This window comes from Hyalella azteca, unplaced genomic scaffold (assembly GCF_000764305.2).
Source record: "Hyalella azteca isolate HAZT.00-mixed unplaced genomic scaffold, Hazt_2.0.2 contig13906, whole genome shotgun sequence".
NCBI classification, from domain to species: Eukaryota; Metazoa; Arthropoda; class Malacostraca; order Amphipoda; family Hyalellidae; genus Hyalella; species Hyalella azteca.
The window spans coordinates 1-26,701 of record NW_025943811.1 but is presented as its reverse complement, the minus strand read 5'-3'; the positions used below and the strand labels follow the sequence as shown (position 1 = coordinate 26,701).

Below are 26,701 nucleotides of genomic sequence, written 5' to 3'. Positions count from 1 at the left end.
GGGGCTCGACAAAATTGTTTTTAATGATTTATACTTTTGCCCGTGCTTCAAAAATACGTTCTTACGGTCAATGCTTTGTCGTCCTTTTGAATTTCCGCGGAACTTCTGTCTTCAAGACGGACCATTGCAAGCGGCGCGTAGGTACTCAAATTATTGTCATTGTTAGGTCACCCAACATCACAAGCTTTTTATTAATAAAAACTTCGAGCTATGTAACACATTACATTATTTGTAACATGTAACATTACGTTATCATTTTGATGTAATCTATACAGATATTAATTGCTGCAATAGATATACATATAACAAAAATATGTTCTTGTTATTTATATATCCGTCCAGTTAAGTCATCGAAGTCGTGCAAGAGAAGTTATGCGTGCAAACAAAGGTTCAAATAATCGTTCTTTAGACTCACAATTTTATTGAATGACGATATAACTTCTTCACAAAATAGGATTATAGTGCACATACTTGATCCGAACAAACAAAAGAAAGGTTAATTCTATCATTTGGAATCTAAGACAAACATTCAACAAAAAAAGCCTTCATCCTGAAGGAAGTTCACCAGGAAGGACATAAAATAGTTGGCATATAACTTGAAGTTTCATTTCCAAGTCTGTACGCCAGAACTATTTTATATTACAGCGATAGAGAGATGCCCTTAATAAGTATTTTATTAATTCATCAGCTAAAAGATCAAAGTTAATTACCTTGAGATGCTATAGCCCTCCAAGAAGAGATTCTTTAAAAAGGAGCATCACTAGGATACCACACAAGCGCCCGACGACACCTTAGCATCTACAGAAATAAAGGAAGGATTCGTGCAACCAAACGCACTTAACACCATATCCTATAGAAGGATCTTCAAACTCTAGAATAACGTTACGATGTAAGAATGTTTAGTAACGTACTAACCTTCATCAAACTCTAGAATAACGTTACGATGTATGAATGTTGAGTAACGTAATAACTTTCATCAAACTCTAAGGTGAACGTTACGATGCACGAATGTTCAGTAACGTCGTTACAATCACCGAACTCTAAGGTGAACGTTACGATGTATGAATGTTCAGTAACATTGTCACATGACTAATCTATCATCGCGACTCTATCACTGCAGGGACGAGAAAAAAAGCAGCCACAGTGTGAACCGAAGCAAAAAGTCAAGTCGATATTCACCCAAAATTAGAAAACTACTTCCAATACACGAAAGGTAAAAATTCCTTCAAAGGTTTGAACACGGCAACACCTTGATTACTACCATAGTAATACCTTGGTAATTGAACACCGGTGATTTAGATACTGTGGTGCTTCAAAATAGGGAGGCTTAATGTTTAATTTTAAGCTTATAGGGACATGCGCCGGCTTACTTACATCCTGGCTTATTCTCCAGACCAGCAATATTCAAAGACATTTAATCAAAGTGCATGGAATTCATTCCCAGTAGCAACGAGCAGCGAATCTAAAAGAAAAATTCTGACTGTCAAACAAACGTTTTTAATCAGTGTTCATTGGATCGCTATTAAATAGCGATTTACCGTCAACCAAAATTAGTTAGTACCCTGAGTAATCAATTTCAAGATGAGTGAAGAGGATGAGTATTTAACTTGAACGCTCATTACCTCGAAGAAAACTTCAGGGGCGTTTACTAGAACCTCTCGACACTCTAGACAGTAAAACGTTTACTCCAAAAAACTAAACAGTATAGAAACTAAAACCTCAAGTTTAGTATAGAAAATGTCGTTAAAAAAGCTGTTGATGGGCACAAACATAGGAAGCAGTTTATTATCTGAAACTATTTCAGGTCACATTTAAAGAAGAAAATAACGTTAACTACTTATAGATTAGTTTCAGTCTTGAACTGTAAATAAATCACGTTAGTTACAGTCGACCGTTTCCATTCATTGAACTGACAGATTCCATCTGCAAAAATTGTTTTTATTTCTAGAGAATGTATAGAAAATGTCCACAAGATATTAGGAAAAGGATCATAGGAACCACTCAGTCGCTCAGACTCATGTCAGTGTGAAATGTCAAACTCAAGTTTTCAAAATTATTAAAAAAAACAGCTGTCAGAAAACTGCAAGTTGACAAAGCGAATGTTGAAATAAATACAAATATCCATAGAAGCGCCAGCACACTTTCTAGTATGGATTTGTTTACACTGTGCAAAGTAATGTGTAGAGCAGGAAAATAAAAAAAATCTTAAAGCGCTAGTTCCAAATTAAAGGAAAACGTTCGTGGACAAGTTAGAAACGAACAAGATTCTTCTAAATAAATTAGAGAGTACGTTGAAATACTCGAACACGAAATAAATCGAGCGATAGATGAGCCCACAGCAGTATTATGCCTCCACTTTTGCATTACATTGCAATGTTGCATCAACGGAGTCTTCCGAGTACAGCTGAGCCACCGCTTGGAGTTTAGAAGTAGTCGAGTTTTCCACAAAAAACAACTTTGTCTGGTGTTGGTTACTACCGAAGCATGAGGTGCTTGTACACGAGGTCAGCAGTAGCAGCCTCTACAACTTTCAAATGCCAACAGCCACTAATTATCCTGCTACTGGCCTCGTGTAGTTACTGGGTCCTCCCGTGGCCAGTAGTGCAAGGCTACTAGCACGGTAAGTAGTGATGATTAGTAGCTGGAAGTGGTACTGGCCGCCACTACTGTCCTCGTGTACACGCACCTCAAGCCTTCGTGACATGACAGGTAGCGAAGAATGGTGGACAATCAACGCTGATAAATGCTAATTCTTATCTGCGTACGTGATAATTATTGGTTGAATTGACAGTAAATAATCAAAGAGAAGATTAAGAAAATTCCGCAATGCAAACGGTTAAAACAAAAGATAACTTTTATGACCCTGAAAATTTTATATCAGTTGCAACGCTGTTATGTAAGTGAGTGAGAAGGGACTCGTTTGATGACTAAAAAGGTGTGAATTGAACCGAATTTAAGTTTTTTTTTCGTGAAAATAATAAGTATATATTGGATAATGTTCTTAAACGGAAAAGATGGTGCGCAGAGTTGGGTTAGATGGGAGGGAAAACTGAAAAAATGGGTCGACAGAGACTGAAAAGTGATCGAAAAACCGTCCATAGAAAAAGGATCGGGAGATCGTCACCTGAAAAACGATTGAAGTAAAGTCGATTGTAATACGATTGACTGATCGTCCACTGAAACACGATTGAGGGGTCGTCCAATGAACCACTGAAAGGTCGCTCACCCAAGTGTACATATCTTCTAACATCAATAAAGAGAAGTATTCGAATCCTTTTAACCTCAAAAACTGATTTAATTATCGTTCTTAAAAAAAAACATTCTACTTGCCAAAAAAATTGATTCGGTGCGTAGATAGGTACATGGGAAGACAAGTCAAGTGAATCAGGAATGCGTGGAAAGACGATGCAACCGTTGGAAAAACATCGAGAAATTCCAATAAAAGGATAATATTAGTAGAAATGAACATAGATACTGATGAAATTAGCGGCAGTGTTAACATAAACGAAGGAGTAATCGCACTTGAATGACGTGACAAACAAATGAGAAATTAACATACCCACAGAGATAAGAAAATAAACAACTAAAATTAAATTAAACTCGCATTAGTAAGAGTTAATCCACTTGAACATGGAGCTTGAATAACTCGACGAAATGTTACAGTCAATCATTTAATCTAAATTAAATACCTTAGAAAAACAGGAAATCTGTGTAATTTGAGTAGAGAGTATTATGGCCTAAAACAATGTAGTTTTTGAACCACAAAATCGATTATTAAATATATCTTCGACAGCTAGTTCAGTCTCAGAGCATTAGAGAATATTCAGTGCAACTGCGTGACAGCCATTAAAATCACGCAATTCTTTCTTAAAGATTACACCGAAACCAAGAGCAAACGGTGAGAAGATTTCCAATGCTCAGTCGAGCTTAAACGATCCGAAGTGGAAAAAGTAAGGAAAACCTCAACGATGACCTGGGATGAATAAATCGCACACCGTCAAAATTAACGGAAAAGCATCACATAGAAGCGGTGATCTGGAGCCAGTTTTATTATGTTCACGGAGAATAAATGGTCAATTGAAGACCAGACGCCGAACATTAGTAAAGCATGTCAGGTAGTGCTGTACAGGACCAGGGAGTATCGTCGCTGATACTCGGTTTGAACTGCTATGAAATCTTGTTCTAATTTCATAGACAATTAGGGACGCATATCAGATTACAAGAAATAATAGAAACAAAGTTCAGCGATACAAAGAAACGGGCACCTGATTGCGGAAACAATACAAATTTCAGCGAAAAGTAGGGTTAGGAAGGACGCGCGTCAGAATACACACAAGAATAGCAGCAGAGTTCGGTGCTAGAAAGAGATGCAGCTTTAGAGAGCAGCAGCAGTTCAGGTCATGCTCATCAAGAACTGCTCGAACGCGACCCCTTCATCGCCGTCCAGCTCACACACTTGCGGCACCACCTTCGACTGTGACCTGAAACATGTCATTCCGTCAATATCTATATTGAATGTATAGACATTTTTAGAGGGAGGATATATTTTTAATGTATATAAATTATTAGAGGAAAATACATATTGAATGTATATAAATTTGAGGAGGAAGAATACATTTTGAATGTATGTAAATTTAAGGAGGGAGGATATATTTCGAATGAATAGTATAAATTTATGGAGGAAGTATATATATTATTATAATTATAACATGGAGGATAGAAGAAATACAAAGTCATATGTTGTATATACCACATATTGTGCAAGTTAAGAAGCATAAGTTTTTTTCATACCTAAGGGATTGAAGATATAAGAGATGAAATAACACTCTTATTAACATGATTACAACGATTTCTCATATGCCAAACTTCCTTGGCAGACTTTGCCTACCACCATTTGCAGAGATGCTATTTTTGATGAACATGTTTTTAAAAATAAAAACATTTCATTTTCGTAATATTTTTTGATTCTCCCTATCTTTCCAAAAACCTTAAAAAAATAAAAAAGAAAATGACTTTACTTGTATATTAAAATTTTTAAAAATGTAAAAATAATTGAAGAGGACAACGTGTTACCCCTAGGCGTCAGAGCGTTAAATAATAAACGAGTTCGCTGAAAAACTAAGGCTAAAAGGACAATAAATACACCAACTGACATACATGAACTGAGTGAAATGAATCTCCGCCAGAACTCTATATACAGTGGGGGGAAATAAATATTCGTACACTTGAAAAATCGTATTTTAATGTATGTAAGTACACAAACTGAACAGGAGAAGTGATTTATATTATGTATAGAGGCGCATTGTATTCAAAAATAGCATCAATAGAAATTAAATCTCAATGCAACAAAAATTAATGCAACATGTTAACTTCTTCGGGTCAAAAAAGTATTCGTACAAAACAACTTTTGACTAATATTTCACACCAGAACATTCCAGAATGTACTAGAAACATATAGCACGTTCCAGTAATGTAATCAGTAACCATAGTTAACGTATTTTGCAACTACCAGATCATTCTGCAACTGCCCGTAGTACAAGAAGGTCTCAAAAATGGCTAAAGGTAAAGAACTAACAAGTTCCCCAAAACAATTAATTCTATCGCGTTGGAAGGAAGGAGAAAGTTATAGGAAGATTGCTAGCCACTTGAATGTTCCTTTTAGTACAGTTGCTTCGTTCATTGGACGCTTCAAGACCCGTGACAGCGTTGAAAACCAAAGACGATCAGGTGCTCCTAGGAAGATTTCTGCACGATCTGCTAGATTATTGGGACGAAAAATCCAAGAAAATCCACAGATTACTCGAGGAGAGTTGCAAAGTCACCTGAGTGCCTCAGGAATTCAAGTAACCAAACGAACGATAAGCAATGAACTTCACAGAAACGAATTAAAATCACGCACCCCAAGAAAGACCCCACTCCTAATGAAACGACATCGAGATGCCAGGCTGAAATTCGTCAAGGAGCATAAGGACAAAGACTATGCTTTTTGGGAAAAGGTTCTTTGGACGGACGAAACAAAAATTGAGCTTTTCGGTCGAAATTATCGTCACCATGTGTGGAGGAAAGACGGTGAAGCCTACCTTCCAAAGAACACTGTGCCTACTGTAAAGTTTTGTGGTGGCAACATCGTGATCTGGGGTTGTTTCTCCGCAAAAGGTGTTGGTAACATATCACTTATAGATGGTAGGATGAATGCTGCAAACTACCAGAGCATCCTGGAAAATAATTTGACGACTTCTGTTGAGAAACTAGAGCTACCTGGTGATTGGATTTTCCAGCAGGATAACGATCCTAAGCATACTGCAAGATCCACAAAGAAATGGTTCGCTGATAGAAATGTACACGTTATGGAATGGCCAAGCCAGTCGCCGGACTTGAATCCGATTGAAAATTTGTGGCGGTATTTGAAGATTCAAATTAAGAAAAGGTCCCCAACAAACATTGAGAATCTTAAGGTGGTGTGCCAAGAAGAATGGTATAAAATACCAGTCAGCATCTGCAAATCATTGGTCGAGACGTATAGAAATAGACTGGTATCTGTTGAGCTGAATAAAGGGTATTCAACCAAGTATTAAATTAAAATAATGCGGATTTATTGTTTTGTACGAATACTTTTTTCACCCGAAAAGTGAACATGTTGCATTGTTTTTTGTTGCATTGAGATTTAATTTCTTTTGATAGTATTTTTGAATACTATGCGTCTCTATACATAATTTAAATCACTTTTCCAGTTAAGTTTGTGTACTTACATACCTACATTAAAATACGATTTTTCAAGTGTACGAATATTTATTTCCCCCCACTGTACTTTAACAACCTGAAGCTGCTGAACAATAAGTAAAAAGATGAGCATTTGTCTGCGCCGGAGCGGAAAAGCCAAAGCAATGTCCGCGATCTCACGATCATATCAATAGTTCTCTAAGGTAGATATCACCCGCAGAACGCAGATACGTTGCAATAGCATACTTTTCTCACGCTGAAAATTTAAATCAAATGTCCTTCGCTCAACCTGGCCGAACAAAAATTTGCTGCTTATTGCTTAATGCACACAGCTTTATTAGTAATGCAAAAATACGCGCAAAAATAGCACAGGTATAATAAAATTTGTAGAAAGCATAGGCCGTTCTCTAGCACGCAGAGCTCGATTACTAGAGTACAAAGAACGCGGGGGGAAAACCACAGAGCACAGGAACTGAGGTACACTCAAATTATTGAAGGGGTCATAGGTTACTGTCAAAATAATGACACACTCTTCCTCGAAGTACTACAAGCAAAAATGCGAACTCGACACTGATACGCTCCCTTGCCAGGCCAGCCAGGACCGTGTTGACCCACACAAGAGGAAGAAATGCATCGCTGTTCGGACGAACTCTTTCTAATTTTTCTCACGACTCTAAGAAAATAACTTAATCAATAAATAATTGAATTATTTAGATAATAAATAAATTAGTAGAAAGAATAATTTCTCTCATAAAATGACTCACGACTGTCGGGAGGCGGAGTCATCGGAGTCGCTGGGGTAGTCCTCAGGGCAGTCTTCTTCTATGCGCTGAATGGCGCCGTCAGGACCGTAGAACACCGTGCCCAGCTGCACAAGGAAAATTAGATGTAAATAATGGATATTTCAGGGGTGAACACAGACACGGCATATTTACGGGTTAAATACTGGATACTAGAGGGGTAAATCCTGGATACTAGAGGGGTAAATACTGGATTGAAAGTCTAACGATCACCAATTTCACAGTAAGAAATTCATCTCCATTCTAATCGCACTAGTTATCGAAACAGGACGACAGTAATTATATCGGAACAACTAACATCAACTAAATACAAGTATAACCTTAATTCTCAGCTACCTCAATAACCTTAACCTCCTTAATAACCTCAGTCCTCAATAACCCCACTGCCGCTCACCACTGGCAGACCACCATTAGCTGCAGCAACACTTCTAGAAGCAGATTTTTCTTCACTATCCTCGCCAGGCTTAGCGTCCCCGGCTTCGTCAGGATTACAGCCCCAGTTTGCAGCTTGGAATTCCACGACGGACATGAGGAGGCTCTTGATGTTGGGCGGCAGTGACGTCATCGTGATGTCGCGTACCTTCGTCATCACAGCGTCGATGTCGTCCGTCTCACCCATCGCAAGGTAGCGCCCGCTCATCTGGGCACCAACATGAGAATAAATAATCTGTGTTGAATTTGGGTGAGGAAATATATGAACAAGCGCACATATGTTGGATTTAAAAATTTGAAACTCTATTTTAAGCTGATATTTTGGAACTTGATAAGTTGACAGGTTTGATAAATCTTGAATATATAGACCACCTATTCAAGAATTCCACCTTGGATGATATAGTGTCGCCATTTTAAACCATTTGTCAGGTTCGTGTGTTTGAGGTGACAAACTTCCATTTTTAGTCCAACATGATGTCTGTGTAGTTGAATGCTAGACGTAGATGACAGGTCTTGCTTAACATTCATTTTAAAGTTATAAGAAGTATTGAATAATGGAATTTCAGTGGCCATAATAGACAGTCCACATAAAGAGGCACATTTGGTAGTTTGGAAATTATTGAGTGGACTTCAACCCTATGCGAGGAGAGGAATGTATGACAATATCATTCCAGACTGAATGCCGTCTGATTATTCGAACACTTAAGCAGATACCCCACCCAAATGCCATGCTTGACGCTCAGGACAAGTTCTTTCGGGAAATTCAGCTCATGGCCAATCAATAAATTCATCAGATTCAGGTAGAAAAAAAATCAAATGGCTTATCTGTGGTCTTGTGTAATGCAAAAGAAAAAAAATTCTTTTAAGTCAGCCATCCGGTGTTTATTAAACAACTACAAGGGGCCTTGGTGCCCTGAAAACTGTCCTCTCAACTCACTTCTGCGACACCACTTTTAGGATGGACAATTACAATTACAACAACAACTTTACACTTCGAGCTACAAACCTTGAGAACTTGAGCGACACACTTGAGACTCTCATTGGTGGAGACCTCGAGCAGCAGGTTAAGCATTTCACAGAGAGCTTCCTTGAGTTTAACGATGGGTCCCCCCGAGGGCATGAGGAGCCTGGTGAGGATCTCAGCCAGGAAATATGTGAAGCCGATGAGGCGCTCGTAGAACTGGACCGCGAGGTACTCATGGCGGTACTCGAACTCTTCCTGGCATCTGTGGCAGCAATGTGGGGGTGAATGAGGGATGAAGGGGTGAATGAGGGATGTAGGGGTGAATGAGGGATGTAGGGGTGTATGAGGAATGTAGGGGTGTATGAGGGATGTAGGGGTGAATGAGGGATGTAGGGGTGTATGAGGGATGTAGGGGTGTATGAGGGATGTAGGGTGAATGAGGGATGTAGGGGTGTGAGGAATGTAGGGGTGTATGAGGGATGTTGAATGAGGGATGTAGGGGGTGAATGAGGGATGTAGGGGGTGAATGAGGGATGTAGGGGTGAATGAGGGATGCAGGGGTGAATGAGGGATGTAGGGGTGAATGGAAGGAATGTAGGGGTGAATGTAAGGAATGTAGGGGGTGAGGAATGCAAGGAAATGAATCATAAATGGAAATGCCGTAATCTGTATTGGTTTCAAAGGTGTTTTCAGAAAGCTAATAATTTTCTCATTGAAATAATAAAACAAAATTGAAAAATACCTGGCACTAGTGATGAAATATTATTTTAGATGAACGTCTATGAGATAATTTAAACCTGTGTCAATGCAACCTCCTGTTTACTTGGCATTGAAAACAAAGCAGAATATTACATATGCGCTATTAGACATTAAACAGAATTGCAGCAAATGCCGTCCTGGTACAGAGAGTAAGGGCTAAAATTTATTAAATTCATCGCAAAATGCACCCAAAAACCAGGTAGCAGCAATATAAAAACCAATAAACTAAAACCCATTGAAGCAATAGCTCACCGATGCAGTAAGATGCTCTTGAAGCTCAGGCCATTGTACGTCTGAGCAACATTCTTGACGAGATGCTCGCACAGCTTGCCTCCAGTGAACCGGAAATTAGGCTCACCGACACCCTGCATGAAAAATGTTGTATGAAATGATTTTATTAATAATAACTCGTGTGAAATTAACCTCACAAATACCGTAGTAGCCTACAGGACAAATGTGATATGGAAATGATTTTAAAAATACCGTAAAAACTCTTGCAGAAATTAACCTCACAAATAACCTCCAGGACAAATGTGATATGGAAATGATTTTTAAAATAATAACTCTTGCAGAAATTAACCTCACAAATAACCTTCAGGACAAATGTGATATGGAAATGATTTTAAAAATAATAAGTTATGCGGAAATTAGCCTCATCAACACCCTGTAGGACCAATGTTCTCTTGCAACTTTCTTGAGGGAATAAATGATCATATTCTCACCATAGACATACGGTACCATGACTCCACAGTGAGAAATCATACAAAAGAGCAATTCAACACGAAAATGATTGGATATATTGTGTTGTATGGCCCAATGTACAGATATAGGGAAGACCATATGATATTGCAGACAAAAAATTGCAATAAACAACAATGTCTTTTAAATAAACATATCTCAACTTATAGGAAAACTATGGTAAGTAGAAATTTAAATTCCAAAGGGAGTTATGATTCCACTCCTGATGAACAACAATGGGTGCAATTAAGATGAAAATTATCTTGTTTACTTAACAATTTGAAATCGATCAAGTTAAAATTTTTCAGACATCATGGTTGCAAAGATTGGTACACACAAAAATTAAATGAAATCTTTCTAAGTTGAATATAATATTACTAACATGAAATAAAAGATAATGTTACAGGGTTCAATGGTTAATGTGATTCTCATCTAAAGCGTGCACTACATACAAATAAAATCACTTAGATGAAATTCCAGTTACCTGTACCTTACCCAAGTTCAAATGAAGTCATTGTCGCATGCATAAAACTTGAAATTTTTCAGGGTTCGAAATAAAATTACATAAATTCAAGAAAGAGGCTCAAATAAAATTTCCATTTATCACATTGTACACACGCACTTGTTCAAAGATGACCGTCACAACCTCCCGCATGAGATTCTCTTCCTCGATCTTCCATGAGAGCAGCCGGGTGAGCTGGGGTGCGATAGACTCGTACCTGTACAGCAATGCTTGTTAATTAATGCTTGTCATTGCCCGAGAATGCTTATCAATGCTTGTCAATACATGTCAATGCTTGACAATGCTTATCCGTACTTATCTATGCTTGGGAATAGACTGCAAGCAATCAATCAAGACCGCAAGTGCGACCGTCAATGACACACAAGTTGCCATCCAGAAGGTAGGGCAACTGAAGGCCACATCCCCTACCTCGCCACTCGTTACCAAAAAAATGTATAAAACTGGTCAGAACTCAGCTTTGTAGGATCAGAACTATGCTTTGTAGGATCTAATAACCTCATGAAGATTAATTTGTTTTGATTGCACTAGAAATTTGTCGCTCAGTTTTGTTTATAAAATAGATAGAAAAATACATAAAATAGATTAAAAAATTGAAATAAATTATAGAGTTAGGCTAAAGTTGCCAGGAACATATAGCCCCTGCGGTTTGAGTTTTCCCCATCATCCCAAATTGCATTATACCGAATACAGATAGTAATTTTGAAAGTCAAGTCCACTAATTAAAACAATCCCAGCCGTAACCGGGATTAGCATAAAGAATGCATTCAAGTCCCTTTATAAGTACGTATAAAGGAAACTAGGAAGCTTCACAAAAGTTACACTTACCAAAACATTGATCATTTCACTTGTTAATCTAATTCTCGTTGAATTTTCTATGTCCCGTGATTCCACCTTTAAAAATGTTATATATGCCAAGATAATATCCACCCACCAAATCAGCCATTAAAAATTTCAAGTCAGATGCTTCTAGCATTTATATACCGAATGCATACTTTCACAAATTAATAATTTAAAAGAACACAATTCTGCATCCCCCGACTTGATTTAAAAACAATATACATTCAGAAAAAATGAATACATTTGAAAGTGATATGATCATTATGATGCAAAAAAATCGTTACTGAAATTAACGTGCTAAATGAACTTTGAGAAGGACAAGCCAATATTCAGTACTAGACATTTAAGAAAACTTCTCAATAAACGTGTCTAAATAAACGTTGAGATGAAGAACTGGCTCAGAAAATGTGCATGAAAGTGTACCTATATAACATACTTGCTAGGGCTAGTGGATAGCGTCACAACTGCCGAATCCACTTGAATAACCACGGGATGGCCGGCAAGCTCGGGCTGGATCTGAATCAAGCTCTGTAAAACAAATGATTATGTTAGGACATTGCACATCTTGAGAAGAATGTAAATAAAGACATTTATTCAAGATTCAAATTAATGTTTGCAAATAGTAAATGATTGCTTTATATGTGATGCAAGACTAACAGTGAACAATGAACTTACATTATGCATGCTAATATTTTTATAGAAAAAATTAAGGCATGCTGATGGGGAAGAAGAGTGAAATCTCAAAGTAAAAAATTATGCAAGTAAAAGCTAAGATTTGAATCAAGAGGCACGATGAATAGATAAATGTAATTTGCTTTATAACCAGGCAGATTCACATAATGTTTTTTAAATTTAGGATCTCATGAACTCAATATCATGTGTTCAGTAGACACACATCCCTATTGCACACATCCCTATTGTGTGCAATAGGCTCATAAATTAGTACTACCGTATTTCCTGGCCCTGAAAATCGAGTGTTTCAAATGCAAAACTGTTGATAGTAAGCACTTAAAAGCTGTCAAAATTATTGATATGTTATAGCAAATTTTTAAAAGATACTTTATTAGCAAAACTCAAAATAAATGAGCCCATATATGACACCAAAATGAAATTTTTTAATAGGCTAAACAGCAAGGAAACAGCTATGCAGACAAGAAGATTCAAGTTCTCTATAATCCACTATGAGGATCATTTTTTACTTGATCATCAGATTACATTTATGATAACAAATTGCAAGTATTAACAGTAATATTTCATCAAAGTGTAGACTAATGAAAAACTGGGAAATTTTAGAGAATATTCTAACTAAATCTACCTATACGGTACCCTTGATTTTCAATAAATGACAACAATCTCTTACCCTGAGGCATTTTATAAAATCTGAAGTGACATAATAATGTAAAATATTAGTAATGAGGACACTTTTGGCAAATTACAGAGAAATGCTAACCATGTGGCCACTAATCTGTTGAGGCATCATGGTGTTGGCCATCTTGGAATTGCCATTGGTGACTTCCAACTGCTGGCTATCCGCACCAGCAAAACGAGGAACAAACACCGCAGCATCAGCTGACAGCATGCTTGCATTCCGACTGCCAGACATATCTGTAAGATATATATTTTCAGTTAATAATTAGTACTACGATAACACAAAATATATATTTGCCATGCTGATAAGAATTGAATGAAGTTATTTATAAATTATATTCATATTTAATAATGGTATATAGATAGATATAGAATTGTGCAGATAAAGCACCTCATCTACACAGGATTTTATGACGAATTAACACATCATTTTAAAAAAAATGTGTGCATACTATGATCCTAGAGATAGCAATTTTGTCCTAAAAAATTGAATGATTTCTGACATCATGACAATGCATTATTTGTAAGTAAATTGTACTTTAGTTGATATATTTTCCATAACCTGTTTCCTACTTTCTAGGACTCAAGCTTATAGTTAAGGTAGTAAGTTACCTGATTGATTAGACAAGACAGATAGCTGAGCTTGTTGTTGTTGCTGCAGTTGCTGATGATATTGCTGTTGTTGCAATTGTTGATGCTGCTTCTGCAGCTCTAAATGCTGTTGTTGGATAAACTGATGTGGAGGTTGCTGGGGCGATTGTTGCAAATAAATGGCATCTGGATTTTGCAATTGAAGAGAAGCTAGTTTTTGCTCAATTTCTAAAGCATTCATTGCAGAAGCTTGGTTATGCAATTTTTGCTGTTGAGCTTGTCTTAGATACTGAAGTCGTTGCTGTTGTTCCATCTGCTGTTGCTGCTCAAGCTGCTTATAATGTTCCTGTTTTATACGCTCTAGTTGGGCTTGTTTTTTCTTTAGTTCTTCATACTCAAGAACTTTCTGAGGATCCATGTACTGCTGTAGAGGAATATTGCTAGCTGCAATTCCACCAACAGAATATAATTGAGGTGACTGTGAACTGTGTGAATGCTGCTGTTGCTGTGCCTGCAGAAGCTGCTGCTGACTGACATACTGAGCAACACTGACAAGTTGTTGATTAACCATTTGCTGTTGCTGATTTGCCATCTGATGTTGATTGGCTAACTGAATCTGGTTGACTAAGTGGTGCTGATTAGCTAAATGCTGTTGTTGGTTTGCCAGCTGCTGCTGATTGACCAAGTGCTGCTGAAGAGCTGGAAGAGATAGTTGTTGATGTTGAGATTGCACTTGTTGATTAGCCAATGCCATTTGAGCATGCATATTTTGGTCCGTTGGATTTTGTAAAGCCGGGCGGGAATGAACAAGTTGAGACTGAGTAGTTTTCAACTCATTAGAATACTGTGGTTGGCCACGGCTATCATTGAAGCCTTTTACGTTTGCGTTGGAACCAGGTGGCTGCTGAAGACCAGCGGCTGTCAATTCCTGAGGAGTGGTGAGAGGTCTACGTAAATCACCCCTGTGTTCTTCTCCGGGGGCAATCCCTCTACCTCTTCCACGACCTAATCGGCTGGCATCATCCATCTTGGACACTTTAAAATTTTCAAAGTTTATTAATATTCAGGAACTAAGGAAAGCTCTCGCAACAAGAATATACTATTGTAGCACAGACTCACTTAATGAAGGCAAAACGAAAGTGCGAGTATCGTCGGTGTTCGAATGCAGAACAAGTTGTTATGTCCGCATTTGGAAATCCGAAGTCAGTTACCCTAATTGATACCCGAACATGATGAAGCATTACCCTATTTTGTGAATTTTGGCACGAAATATATGAATGATATCACTAAATTGCTGTGAAAATTATTTTGAATGAAAAATCACTCATTACAACATGTTACTAGGATTGGGCAAACTAAAAAGTTCAGCAGGCATTCGTTGAGATTTCTATCCTTTCATCAGGTTTCATCAGCAGATGAATCGTAAACAGTGATCATTCATATCAAAAGTTCAACAGTACTTGATAATTTCAATTTACCAGCATAATTTTCCACTTTATAGCACAATGCCCAATAAAGAATGATCAATGGCAGAGAATTTCTGGGGGAAATCTTTACCCTGAAGTTGGAAATCTAGGCCTATTTCTATGAAAAGTGACTAATTGATGACTATATACGGACCATTTTTGTACCTAAAGTAATTTATGTTATACTATTTCCGTTCTCAAATATTCAGCAAAACTATTAGCATTCAAATTGGGCTCATTTCTACGTAATCATACTCCGTTGCCCTGTACGAAGTGCTTGCGGAACCTGATGGACATGTGTGAGGAACTCACTAATAGACACAATTGTTCATGTAATTCCTACACTTATGCACGCACAAAAGAATATGCAACCATGAACTAATACTTATTTTTCGAATCTAATTTCCCACGTGGTAGTGGTATTTCATTTTATCTAAATTGATTGAGATTATGGCCTAGTGGTTCAGAGTACCAAGATTGGAGCAGAGAGGTGCGGGTTCGATCCCAGCTCTGTGCGCCAGTTTCTCGTCAGGATCGGCGAGCAGGCAGAGCGGTTAAGCACAGCAGAATTGTAGCAGTGTGTTGCGAGTTCGAAACCGCAAATTGCTGCGAGTGTTCTGCGATGTTAAGAATTGGCGACAGGCCTACGGCCCACTAAACGCTGAAATCGCTATTATTATTATTACTGATCTGCTATGCGCTTTCGTTCCGGAAGCGCCGATTTGGTGTCTATATTTTATGTATTAATCTAAAAATGGCGGGTCATATATGGTTGAACATAAATCGTGCCAATGATAACGTGATGATGTTCGTGATAACAGTTCGTGCCAATGATAATTTTTATTTAGGATTCGTGGAATGAGTGCATTAATTTTTTAAGACGGAGTTTAAAAAAACAGTAACGGCCGTGTGACCAAGTTATTACAAACAGCAAAATATGTGTAGTGAGCTGCAACTTCGAGGTTGGGGAGCCTTAGTAGAACAATAACATTATGCGGCATTAAATTCGGCGGCAGACCGCGCATTGCTCAACATTCAACGGCAACCGTTATTATAATTTACTCGGCAGTTCCTTTATAATAAAATTTATTTTAATTTATCAATTGTGTTAACTTGAGAGCTTTGTATTGAAGTTAGCTTCGTGCTACCTTCAATATCTCTTTCCTAAAGTTATTCCAGAACGGTTTGATAATGCTTACGTTGCGGTACTTCAATGTTTAATCAAATGTAGCTCTTTTAATTTACGAGTTGCTGCTCCAACCCACATTGCGATTTGACGTAGAGATCAAAAGAACTTATGGGGGCATTGCAATGACTTAATAACTTCTGCGCTTTGAAACCACTAAGAGGAAATCAAAAGATGCTGATAAGAACAATCTTACTCGCAAAGACTGCAAGCCAATTATTTAAAAGTTTCAAATCAAAGGGAACTTCTGGTGTGACGACGCTCAGCATAGGACTACCATAAAATACAGTCAACGTTGAGCTCATTTTCGTTGAAAGATCAAGAACGCCGCCAAAGTCACCGTCTCCATGTTCACGATATTTAGTTACGCCTCGAACTTTAAATCTTACGCAAGCGCCATTCTGAGACGATTGCTCTGACCTGCTACAAGAAAATTATACATACATGATATGAATTAATAAGATAGGCTAGTAAAATGCAAACGTTCCTGATACATCGATACTTTATTCGTTTGAATCGTAGAAGTTTGAGTTCAACAATGATCGGCTAAGCTTACATAACTCCAATGAACTAAGCAAATGATTAATAATAATAATTATATATTTTCTATTTACAAAATATGAACCTAGGCCAAATCTTCATTTATTATAAGGCCAGTAGATGAGTCATAGTCTAGACAGGCTGCTAACTCTGAACCATTATAACATACATAAGCCTCGGCTATCAGGTTCACTAATCTATCGTGTATCATAGAGAATTAATACCTAGTGCAAACATAAAAAAATCAAAACTTGACACACACCGTTCTCTTCAGAAATTGTATAGCTCCTTAAAATTCGTTTTGACTTGTTCTTCAATAGTTACAATATAGGCTCTCTTAAACGAATAAACTACCTGCCTCTTAGTCTGTTATCCGACAAGTGTTATACGGAGACATGAAATTCTTGTGATATACTGATAAGCTCGCAAAAAAATCATTGGACCAATAATTACCATAGTGTTAAAGAAAGGAAAGTTTCATACAAGTAAAGGTTACGATAAGCAGTTCTGTGAAAGATGAACGAACGTTAGACAACAACGTATGAATTTTGTATAAACGAACGTATCAATTTTGGGTTCCATTGCGGAAAATAATTATGAGAATTAAACTACTTTGCTACTACCTGCTACGTTGCTCATATAACCTGGTGGTAGATCAATAGTAGATAAAGTAGAGCATCTTAGAAACCATATTCTGATTTACAACGTCGCACAAAAACGGCACTCAAACTCGCAAAATTTAAATATACCAGGAATATGAACTATCCTTCGTAAACTAGGCAACAGTGATGATACGAGAGCGTGAATTACAACTCAAGGGCACATACGAAATGGATTTACACTTGAATACAATTTAAAGTGTAACTAACTAAATAGCGTGGTGTACGATGGATGGATTTCTGGTCAGAGACGCTAGCTCAGAGTTTCTGAGATTAATATTCCACAGAACCTTGTGCTACATGCAATGGTGTGGACTGTGCAGGCCTCATTGCCAATGCATACTAATGGCAAAGAGAGTCTGTCAACAATTAGGAACAATGTCGAGAGATATGGAGTCTAGGTAACCATGTCGCTGAGCAGTGGTAATAACATGTTACTCAACAGAGGCTCTAACATGTCACTCAGCTCTGGAAATAACATGTCAGTCAACAGTGGCAACAACGGAGAACAAACCCTAGACGAAGCAGGGGAAAGTGCGCGGATATACGGTAACACCCACCAAAAAATACACCGATATTTCAAAGACCTTTCACAAAAAAAAAAAAAACTTAATTGGTTTGAACAAGTTGCTGAAAGAATAATTCATGATCCTCAGCAAACGACAAGAAACTTCCGGAATCCCTTGATGTTTTCCAGGGTCAGGAACATTATTCCAACAATATATGCTTCCAGAAGTAAAACCTAAAATATACTGAGTATTAAACTGTGTCAAGTACTCAGTTGAATAAAATTGGTTGCAACAGAACATTTACTCTCATCTTGACCGGAATTCGTCCGTTGCACCCAGATGCGCATTAATTTAAATTAACCAAATCTGTGTCGTCACTGCTGGACAAAAATGAGATGCTGTCTACAGAATACATTGAAAGACAGACCTACGCAGAACCATATGCACTCTAATTAGAAATTCAGACAAGACGTGACAGCATCAGCGCAAGGAACATAATATTTCATCAGCAAGGCATAAGGTAGAGCTCATTTATATCTAAACAACACGGCAATAAAAAAAAAAATGGATCACTTCAGTTAATAAAGTATTAATAAGAGCCGAAAAAATAAACCATATAAGCAAACAAAACTACCTTGAAATCAATTAGCGTTATATTAATTGCGAGATCTGGAGGTTACCTCTTAAAGGAGATGCAACTTGTTCAGAATTGAGATAAAAATGAATTAATTTCAAGCGAGTAGGCACAACCACATAATAAATGTCATCAGTTATCCTAAAATCTTTTGTCAACATGGATGTTTTTCCTGCTCCTCGGTCAACTGCATTGACCTTCACAATTATTTATGCAATATTAACTACTATTACAAGGTGGACGTAGAACAGTAATAAATTCGGTGGTGGTGGTAATCTAATCCGCAAGAAATGAAGTCCTGCTGCATCCAACACCAACAGCACTTCGTCGTTCATCCCCAATAGTATAATAAACAGTACTAGCGCGTTTACACGAGGTTAATCTATCTTCAATAAATCAATCATTGAGTGGCCAGAAGAAGGCAGCAATATCTCGGTCAATATTTGTTAACTGAAGAAATAATTATCAACGTTTATTGATAAATATCAACATTTGTTGATAATTATACCTGGTGTAAGTCAGTCAACCCCTCAAGTGGTTGTGTCAGCAACGCCTCTTCGGCTGTCATGTCGGCACGGGTCAACAACATCCTTTAATTTTCAAGAGATGAGAAATTTCATAAACTTTTTTATCAAATTTCTGGTGAATGAACAGTGGAATTTGCAAGGAATTAAGCTTTTTGCACAATATTCTCGAAAGTAAGCGTATTATTATTCACCATAACATTGAAATTTGAGAGTATGATTAAATTTCTAGAATCTTGAACGAAAAAAAAATATATAACAGATTTCGAGTCTTCTTTTAACTAGAAAAGACCTAATATTAATTTTTTCTCACTCATTCATATCTAGCGCAGAGAAAAATAATCCTTGGAGTTACGAATAACGCAGTGATGGGGAAAAATTTTTGAATGTAAATGAAGAAATAAGTATGAAATGACGGGATTTCAATAGTCCACGTACAGAGTATTCAGTTCCACTACGATCATGATCGCTGCTTGCGCTGCTAACAGCATGAATTCGCTCTACATAACTTTAATCAACTCTAAATAAAATATTTCCTACAGTTATGTCACTAGTTATACATTTCATAGTTAAAAGCAAACGGTAAATCCAAATGTGCATCTTTGCTCTTCCGAGGTTCCACAAATCCGGAATGGGTGAATAACTTTTATTCAAATTTTCGAAATTTAAAACACAACGGCTATTAAGGTCTTCGGGAAAAGCAACTAAAGCACTCAAGTTCCGTAATGTCAGGTCTTTTGTTGACTTTGTAATTTTACAATGATTCATGTTTTTAATTGCGCTATCCCTATCATTATATATCATAGCTCTGCTTTATTATAAATGTTCAAACGGATCACATTATTAGGTAATATACTGTACAACATCTACACATAAGTTTCTCAGACACGCAAGGCATACACAAGTGACATCAAAAAATCGATGAATTCATCTTCATCGAGTTAAAAACATTTCTTCAATTTATGTTCTTTGTGGAGTAGAAAACAACAATGATATGAACGTTAAATAAATAATGAGGACTGAATAAATCACCAGAATATACGAGTGGAAAGCACTAGCACTGAGAAGACGTAAGACTGCTTTCGTTGTTAGAATAAACAGCTTTCGATCGTATAAAATAACACCTCACAAATTGAAAGAATCCTGGAATTCAGTATCTCTCAGGGTTATATAAACATTTTATTTCTTTATTGTGGCATGACCTAAGTACTTATTATATTCATTTGATTGCTAACTTAGTAAATAAATCTTTTACGTATGTAACGTAAATCCATGATGCTCTTAACGATTCCAGAAATGTTTTATCAAGTTAAGAGAGCTGAAGTAACAACAAATGCAAGACTAAGAAAATTAAGCTGGATATAAACTAAACTATCTACGACTAAGAAACTTATTATGACTTTATTCAACCATTTGACTACTTCAATAGATCGGATAAGGGAAAAGGTCTTGATTGTATGTCTGCTTCACGCAACACAAATTCCAACAGGTTTTCATAACTCTGCTCAATCACAATAATATTGCCGAAAATTTTCGGTCCTGCCGCCACTTTCACGTCCACTAACTTGATATCACTAGAGAATATGAAAATTTTCTAAATTATCTTCATTTTGAGGCCAATCATGAAGTTTGGTTCTAGCACAGAAGCTTCGTACATGCTTGCGTACTGCTATTGTAATAAGCTTAGTTCTTCCAAGCTTTTTTCTCTTCATAATCATGAGAGCATATAATATAAACTTGCTTTTATAAAATGGTATGCCCATATTTTTTATTTAAACTACATTCGAAATACACACAAGAAATAATGTGTAATATTGTGAAAGACACCAATTCAAATTATGATATATTCTCGTTTTATAGTTGACAGTATTTGCAACAAATGCTGGGTTCATAACATATTCTCCAAATGAATGAGCTAAAGAATAAATGGCTGAGTTAACTCGGAGCAAAACCAAGATGGTAATAGAAGTAGTACAAGTTCACGTTCAGAGTTGGACAGACGAACCAAGTACAGTAAGAGTACATTTATGCAACCGCAGCCCTTGACATACCAGAGAAATGTTCAATGTTGTGGTGGTTATTAAGTTTGTAACAAAGCGTCATCTGCAATAAGGCCTTCTGGGTGCCGGCGCGGCGAGCATGAGCGGCCACCTTCCAGTGAAGGACGACCACCGAAACAAAAATGTGAGTCTGAAGCATGGACAATTTTCAGCCTTCTTGGCCAAAATCCTCGGTGAATTTTTTCAATTTTTCCAAGTCAGCTTCGTTCACGGAGGGCTTGGAATCGGCAAGTGATCGCAGCATGTCGCTCTGGAAACAAGACTAAAATGAACACTCAAATCCTGAGGCTGAGTTTCCTTCTAGTATATGCTCGTTAACGAACCTGAAGGTTAGGAAGAACTCAGAAAACAAACTTGAAGGACATAAAAAGTTGTAAAAGGAACATGAATCGTAAACAAGAAAAAGGAAAATGGATGATACTAGGTCGTAAACTTAACCTGAAAGATAGCAAGAATGAAAGAACGAACTTGATGGATGACACGAACAAGAAAAATAAACTTGAAAGATAGCAAACACAGGAAAAACAAACCTAAGATCATAGTAAGAGCAGGTACAACGATAAGGATATCAATTTTTTTTAACATCCAAATGATGTTTCCAAAGGAAAGACATTCAAAGGAGTGAGAGTGAATAGCAAGGAATGAAAATAAAAAGAAGTCTATGACAGGCATCCATCACTAATGAAGTGCCCATAAACCCATTCAATTTATTGGAAGACACAGATGAAACTATTGAAAGATCCGATATAATTGATGTAAATATTTAAATAAGTTGAAGCAGCAAATTACCAGTTAGCTTGTCAGTTTATAATCTTGCAGACAAATCCCTACTAATATCCTATAAGATTTTACTACAGACCTTTGAAACTTTTCATTGCCTCGTTCATTTTATTATAGTGTGATTGCTCAAGAAGCTTGTTGATCAGAGAGTTCAGGTTGAAAAGCTGCAAGTTATTGTCTGACGGAGTTACTAAGGCTTATTTATGCTAGTACGGCCGCATCACTTGTTCTCGTCTCGGTGGTTACTATCTCGTCAGAGGAGCAGGACGTGGCTGGTGTAAATAAGGACTTACCAAGTGCAGGTGGCTGAAGCAGCTTGTCCCTGGGACTTGCTCCTATCCCAGAAGGCAGGGATTTAAATAAAGACTTACCATGGTCACGGTTGGCTCAAGAAGCTTGTCCCCTGGCACTTGCTCCCATCCCATCTCGATGGCTCCTTTCTCGCCAGGAGAACAAGGCGTGAGGAGGTCGTGGCAGATGACGTTAGGATCGTTGCGTGACGGTCCCGAGACTCGCTTGAAGTGTGTTGCTGTCTGCACCTTACGTACGGGCTGCATCAGCGAGTCGCGCACCACGATGTTGATGTCAGCTCCAGAGAACCTGTAATGCATGCCACCATCAATAAACTGAAGGCGAATATGTGCAAACTCAGCTTAAAGTAACTGAAAATAACAAGTCATTTCAGCATATAAGTGAAAAAATTCAAGCATACAAGTGAAAAAAACGGCTTCATCATCAAATCCGGGACCATGTGCACGATGTCGGCTCCAGAGAAATCTATAAGCATATGCCACCCTCAATACAAATAGCTGAAATGCTAGATTACTCAGGAACCCTCCCTCTTTTCAACCCCCCCCCAAAAAAAAGGCAAAAAATATTTCTCTCAAACTGCAAAATATTAAACAGTATCCAAACTGGTTTCTTTTACCCTTCAGTCTCTCTGCCAAGTCTTCTAAAGTCTTCCTCGGTAAGGCTGTGAGGGGTGTCACCAATGCTGAGCTTGAAGAGATTCGTGCGGCCAGGTTCATCAGGCAGGGGAATGTAAATACGCTTCTCAAAGCGTCGCCTAATAGCCGAGTCCAGCGTCCAGGGGATATTCGTTGCCCCTAACACCAGCACTCCGTCATTTGCTGTCCCCACACCTGCAAGGGTTAAGGATATAAGTCCAGCGTCCAGGGTATATTGGACGTCCACAACACCAGCACACCATCATTGGCTGTCACCATACCTGCACAGTTCAGGGATGTTACTCTAGCTTCAAAAGGATAGTGGTGGCCACCAGCACACCAACTTTTTCCTGTCCCCACAACTGTGCAGCATAAGCAGTTGCAGTGCTTCATTAAGAGCAACTAGAGCTCGTAGCAGTAGCATTTAGAATCGTAGCAGTGCTTCATTTGGATTGTCATAAACGTCTACTCCAACAAGATTAACCCAAAATTGTGAATAGTTCAACACATTATGTAAAATTTGTGTACCAGCCAAACAAATAATTAGTTTGTCACAAAAGGGATTTTGGACCAAATGGTATGTTGCTAAGACCAACCTTGCATCTGAACCAAGAATTCTGTCTTTATTCGCCTGGCACTTTCACTCTCTTGATCACTGCGGGACGAACATAGAGAGTCAACCTCATCTATGAAGATGATGGAAGGCTTGTGTTCCCGCGCCATCTCGAAAAGCGTCCGCACCTGCAAAACAAATTTTAGTGCATAAATACTTTAGAACAAAGTGCATATAAAAGGATGCACTGGTATGTCTAAAAATCATAATGAATAGAGATTGCACAAAAGTAACACATTTGAAAAACTAGAATGTACCAATAGGCACACGTTTTCATAAATTTTCAACCAGAAAACTATAGAATAAATTTAGAAGATAAACCTCAAAATAACTAGGAAGTAAAAGAAAAACGATACAACAAGATTGCAGATTCAAGTGAAAAAAGTTTTCAAGGTTTTAAAGACATTGTGGTATGGCAACCATCTTACCTGCTGCTCAGACTCTCCCAGCCACTTTGAGACAAGATCTGCAGATGATACTGTGAAAAATGTGGAGTTATTGGCTTCTGTAGCAACGGCCTTGGCCAAGTATGTTTTACCAGTGCCAGGAGGTCCAAACAAAAGAATGCCTCGCCAAGCAGTTCGCTTCCCAGTGAACATTTGTGGGAATTTAATGGGCAAGATGACAGCTTCCTTTAGAGCAGCTTTGGCTCCCTCCAGCCCAGCCACATCATCCCAAGACACATTTGGCTTCTCTACAACAATGGCGCCTTCCATTTTTTGTGCCATTCTTTTTCGTGCTGGATCTTCATCATCCGAATCATCCTTGCTGTCTTTCTTGTTAGAAGATTCGCCATCTTTCATAGGCTTCTTGCGGTTATCACCTTTGTTAATGTATTCTTTAAGCTTCTCAGCCCGGTCAAGATATTGCTTACACTTGGATCGGATGGTTTCCTTGGCTCGGTCATTGGGTACCTCATCTGCTCAGATATGGGTATAGAAAATTAGTCATAGTCATCATAGTCAGAGACTATGATACACTAACCATGAACAAAAAACAAATTTTTACTCATAACCATTTAGCAAGCAAGCATTGAAATATTCAGAAATTAAAATTTCAGAAACTAGTTCATGAAAGTAAGAAGTATTACACAAAATATTTATTCATATGTATTTTTCAAGATTTTCCATATATGAGGTTTAAATCACACTTGAAGAATTTATTTAATGTGGTCACTACATGAAATATTTTCTTTATAATAAAAGAATGTTATGCAGCTGAAAAAAATAATAACATGAAAATTCAATTTAGTTCAATTCAATCAAGTTACCTTAAATAATTAAATATATATTGATACTTCCGCATTTAAAAAAAACGCAGAAAGAGCATCAATTTCATCGTCCAAGTCAAAACTTTAATTTAAATGCTTATATTTTAATGTTTGGGCATGGCAGGTAGTGATGCTAACCCAGCTATGGATAGAATGATGATCAGATAATTAGTGATTGATTGAGGCATTATAAGAAGGCCTCAAAAACAAACAGGAAGCCATGGTGGGTTAATGCCAATGAAAGGGTTAAATAAAAAATGTAAAAAAATGGATGAACCACATTAACTACAAAAGAATTTGTATATCCTTTCCTTAGAAAAATGACACTGCTAACATTATATGTAAACTATTCACTATTATACATACACTATTTATAAGTTCCATGAAGAAATGCAATTTATAAATTTTTACATCAAACTAATGCAAGATATTACAATAAGAATGGACTGTCATAAATGGTAAAAAATTCCTAATGGAATAAGATATAAAATTTGTAACAAATGGTAGGATGCAACATGCCATTATCACTTGAGAAAAACCTATAAATTGTTTACTTACACTTCATAGCATGAAGAAAGTATTCCACTGCAGTCTCATAAAGATGGAGAGCTTCTTTATAGTTCTTACTCTTGTCTTCTTCTGTAGCCTTTGTTACCAAATCGATCGCTTTCTGGAAGGACAAAATTAAATCAACTTCTTTTGGTATGCACAAAAATGTAAACTTGACTTTCTTAATTTGATTTAAAGGGTCTTGCCTTCCAAGAGGTATATATATACATTTTATTAATAATTTTGAAAAATAAAAAATTTCTGCACATAGCTTCAATACTGCTAAAATGAATTATCAAGCAGAAGTCACCCCAGAAGGAGACAAAAACAACAATAAGTGCCAATAATTTCACTCCTTGCTTAAGCCTTTTCCCATTTATGTGTGAAAATTGTGGAAAATGACACATTCTTTACCAAATATTTTAAAAATCACTTATTAAATGAATACTTTTACCCAGGATCTTCAGAAAATTCTTCATGATACAGTATTCTAGATTATTAATACTAAATAACTGGATAGAACTAATGTGACCCATTGTTGCAGGGGGAGCTGTATTGCTTTTTAGCCCAACCCTTTGGCTTTCTGCTTGTTTATTTAATGTCTGGGCTGTGCTATCTCATTACGTAACTGTTAATGTAATTTTCTTCTTTCTGTTTTCTCTCTAGTCCAGACAAGGATGTAAAATGTTTAATGTAAAGTACCATAAAATGGGGTAACTTTGACCACTTTTTTTTTTCAAAATGATCCCATTTTTTTACTAGATAAGTTAAACTTAAATTGAAACATACAAAATACAGGTCTATACTCTAGCTCTACTCACCATAAATTGCTGGCTCCTGCCTCTCATATTTTTGATGCAATTTAAAAAAAAGTGATGGTCTTTGTTACCCCAGCTCTTGGGGTTTCTTTGACCGGACGGTAAAATCAATTTTATTTTTTTGGTAAAATAACTCCAAATAACTTCAGGTTGAGGTGCATTGTAGTAGAACTCTTCTAGTTACATATGCAAGAGACAAATTTTAGGAAAGTGTCATAGTTTGCAAATGGGCGGCGCCGCCACCAAATGGGCGAAATGTGACCATCTAATGGCAGCCGTGACGGGGTAACATTGACCGGTTTGGAAATTAAGTTAAAACTACCATATATAAGACTCGGTAGAGTCTGAAACATAAAGAAAAAAACATTAATAGGTGTATCAAACATAAAATATGTTATATAGGTACCTATGGTA

The 26,701-nt window shown here is 37.3% G+C and overlaps 2 protein-coding genes across 2 annotated transcripts; both read right to left on the bottom strand.

Annotated features, from left to right (window-relative positions):
- Nucleotides 1-404: 404 nt before the first annotated feature.
- Nucleotides 405-14,905, bottom strand: LOC108665367 (putative uncharacterized protein DDB_G0271606). Its single transcript, XM_018152116.2, has 9 exons — nucleotides 13,754-14,905; nucleotides 13,224-13,378; nucleotides 12,210-12,301; nucleotides 11,036-11,132; nucleotides 9,928-10,040; nucleotides 8,959-9,178; nucleotides 7,915-8,160; nucleotides 7,485-7,588; nucleotides 405-4,481 (listed from the first exon to the last, which is right to left on the bottom strand). Exons 1-9 carry the CDS (start codon nucleotides 14,757-14,759, stop codon nucleotides 4,394-4,396), a joined length of 2,121 nt encoding a protein of 706 aa, XP_018007605.1. The 5' UTR covers nucleotides 14,760-14,905; the 3' UTR covers nucleotides 405-4,393.
- Nucleotides 14,906-19,816: 4,911 nt separating this feature from the next.
- Nucleotides 19,817-25,590, bottom strand: LOC108665366 (vacuolar protein sorting-associated protein 4; the record flags this gene model as incomplete). Its single annotated transcript, XM_018152115.2, is given in 6 exon segments — nucleotides 19,817-21,560; nucleotides 22,462-22,690; nucleotides 23,019-23,232; nucleotides 23,634-23,778; nucleotides 24,079-24,569; nucleotides 25,479-25,590. Coding segments are annotated over 6 exon segments (1,293 nt in total), but the record flags the coding sequence as incomplete, so codon positions are not given.
- Between the last annotated feature and the right edge of the window lie 1,111 nt (nucleotides 25,591-26,701).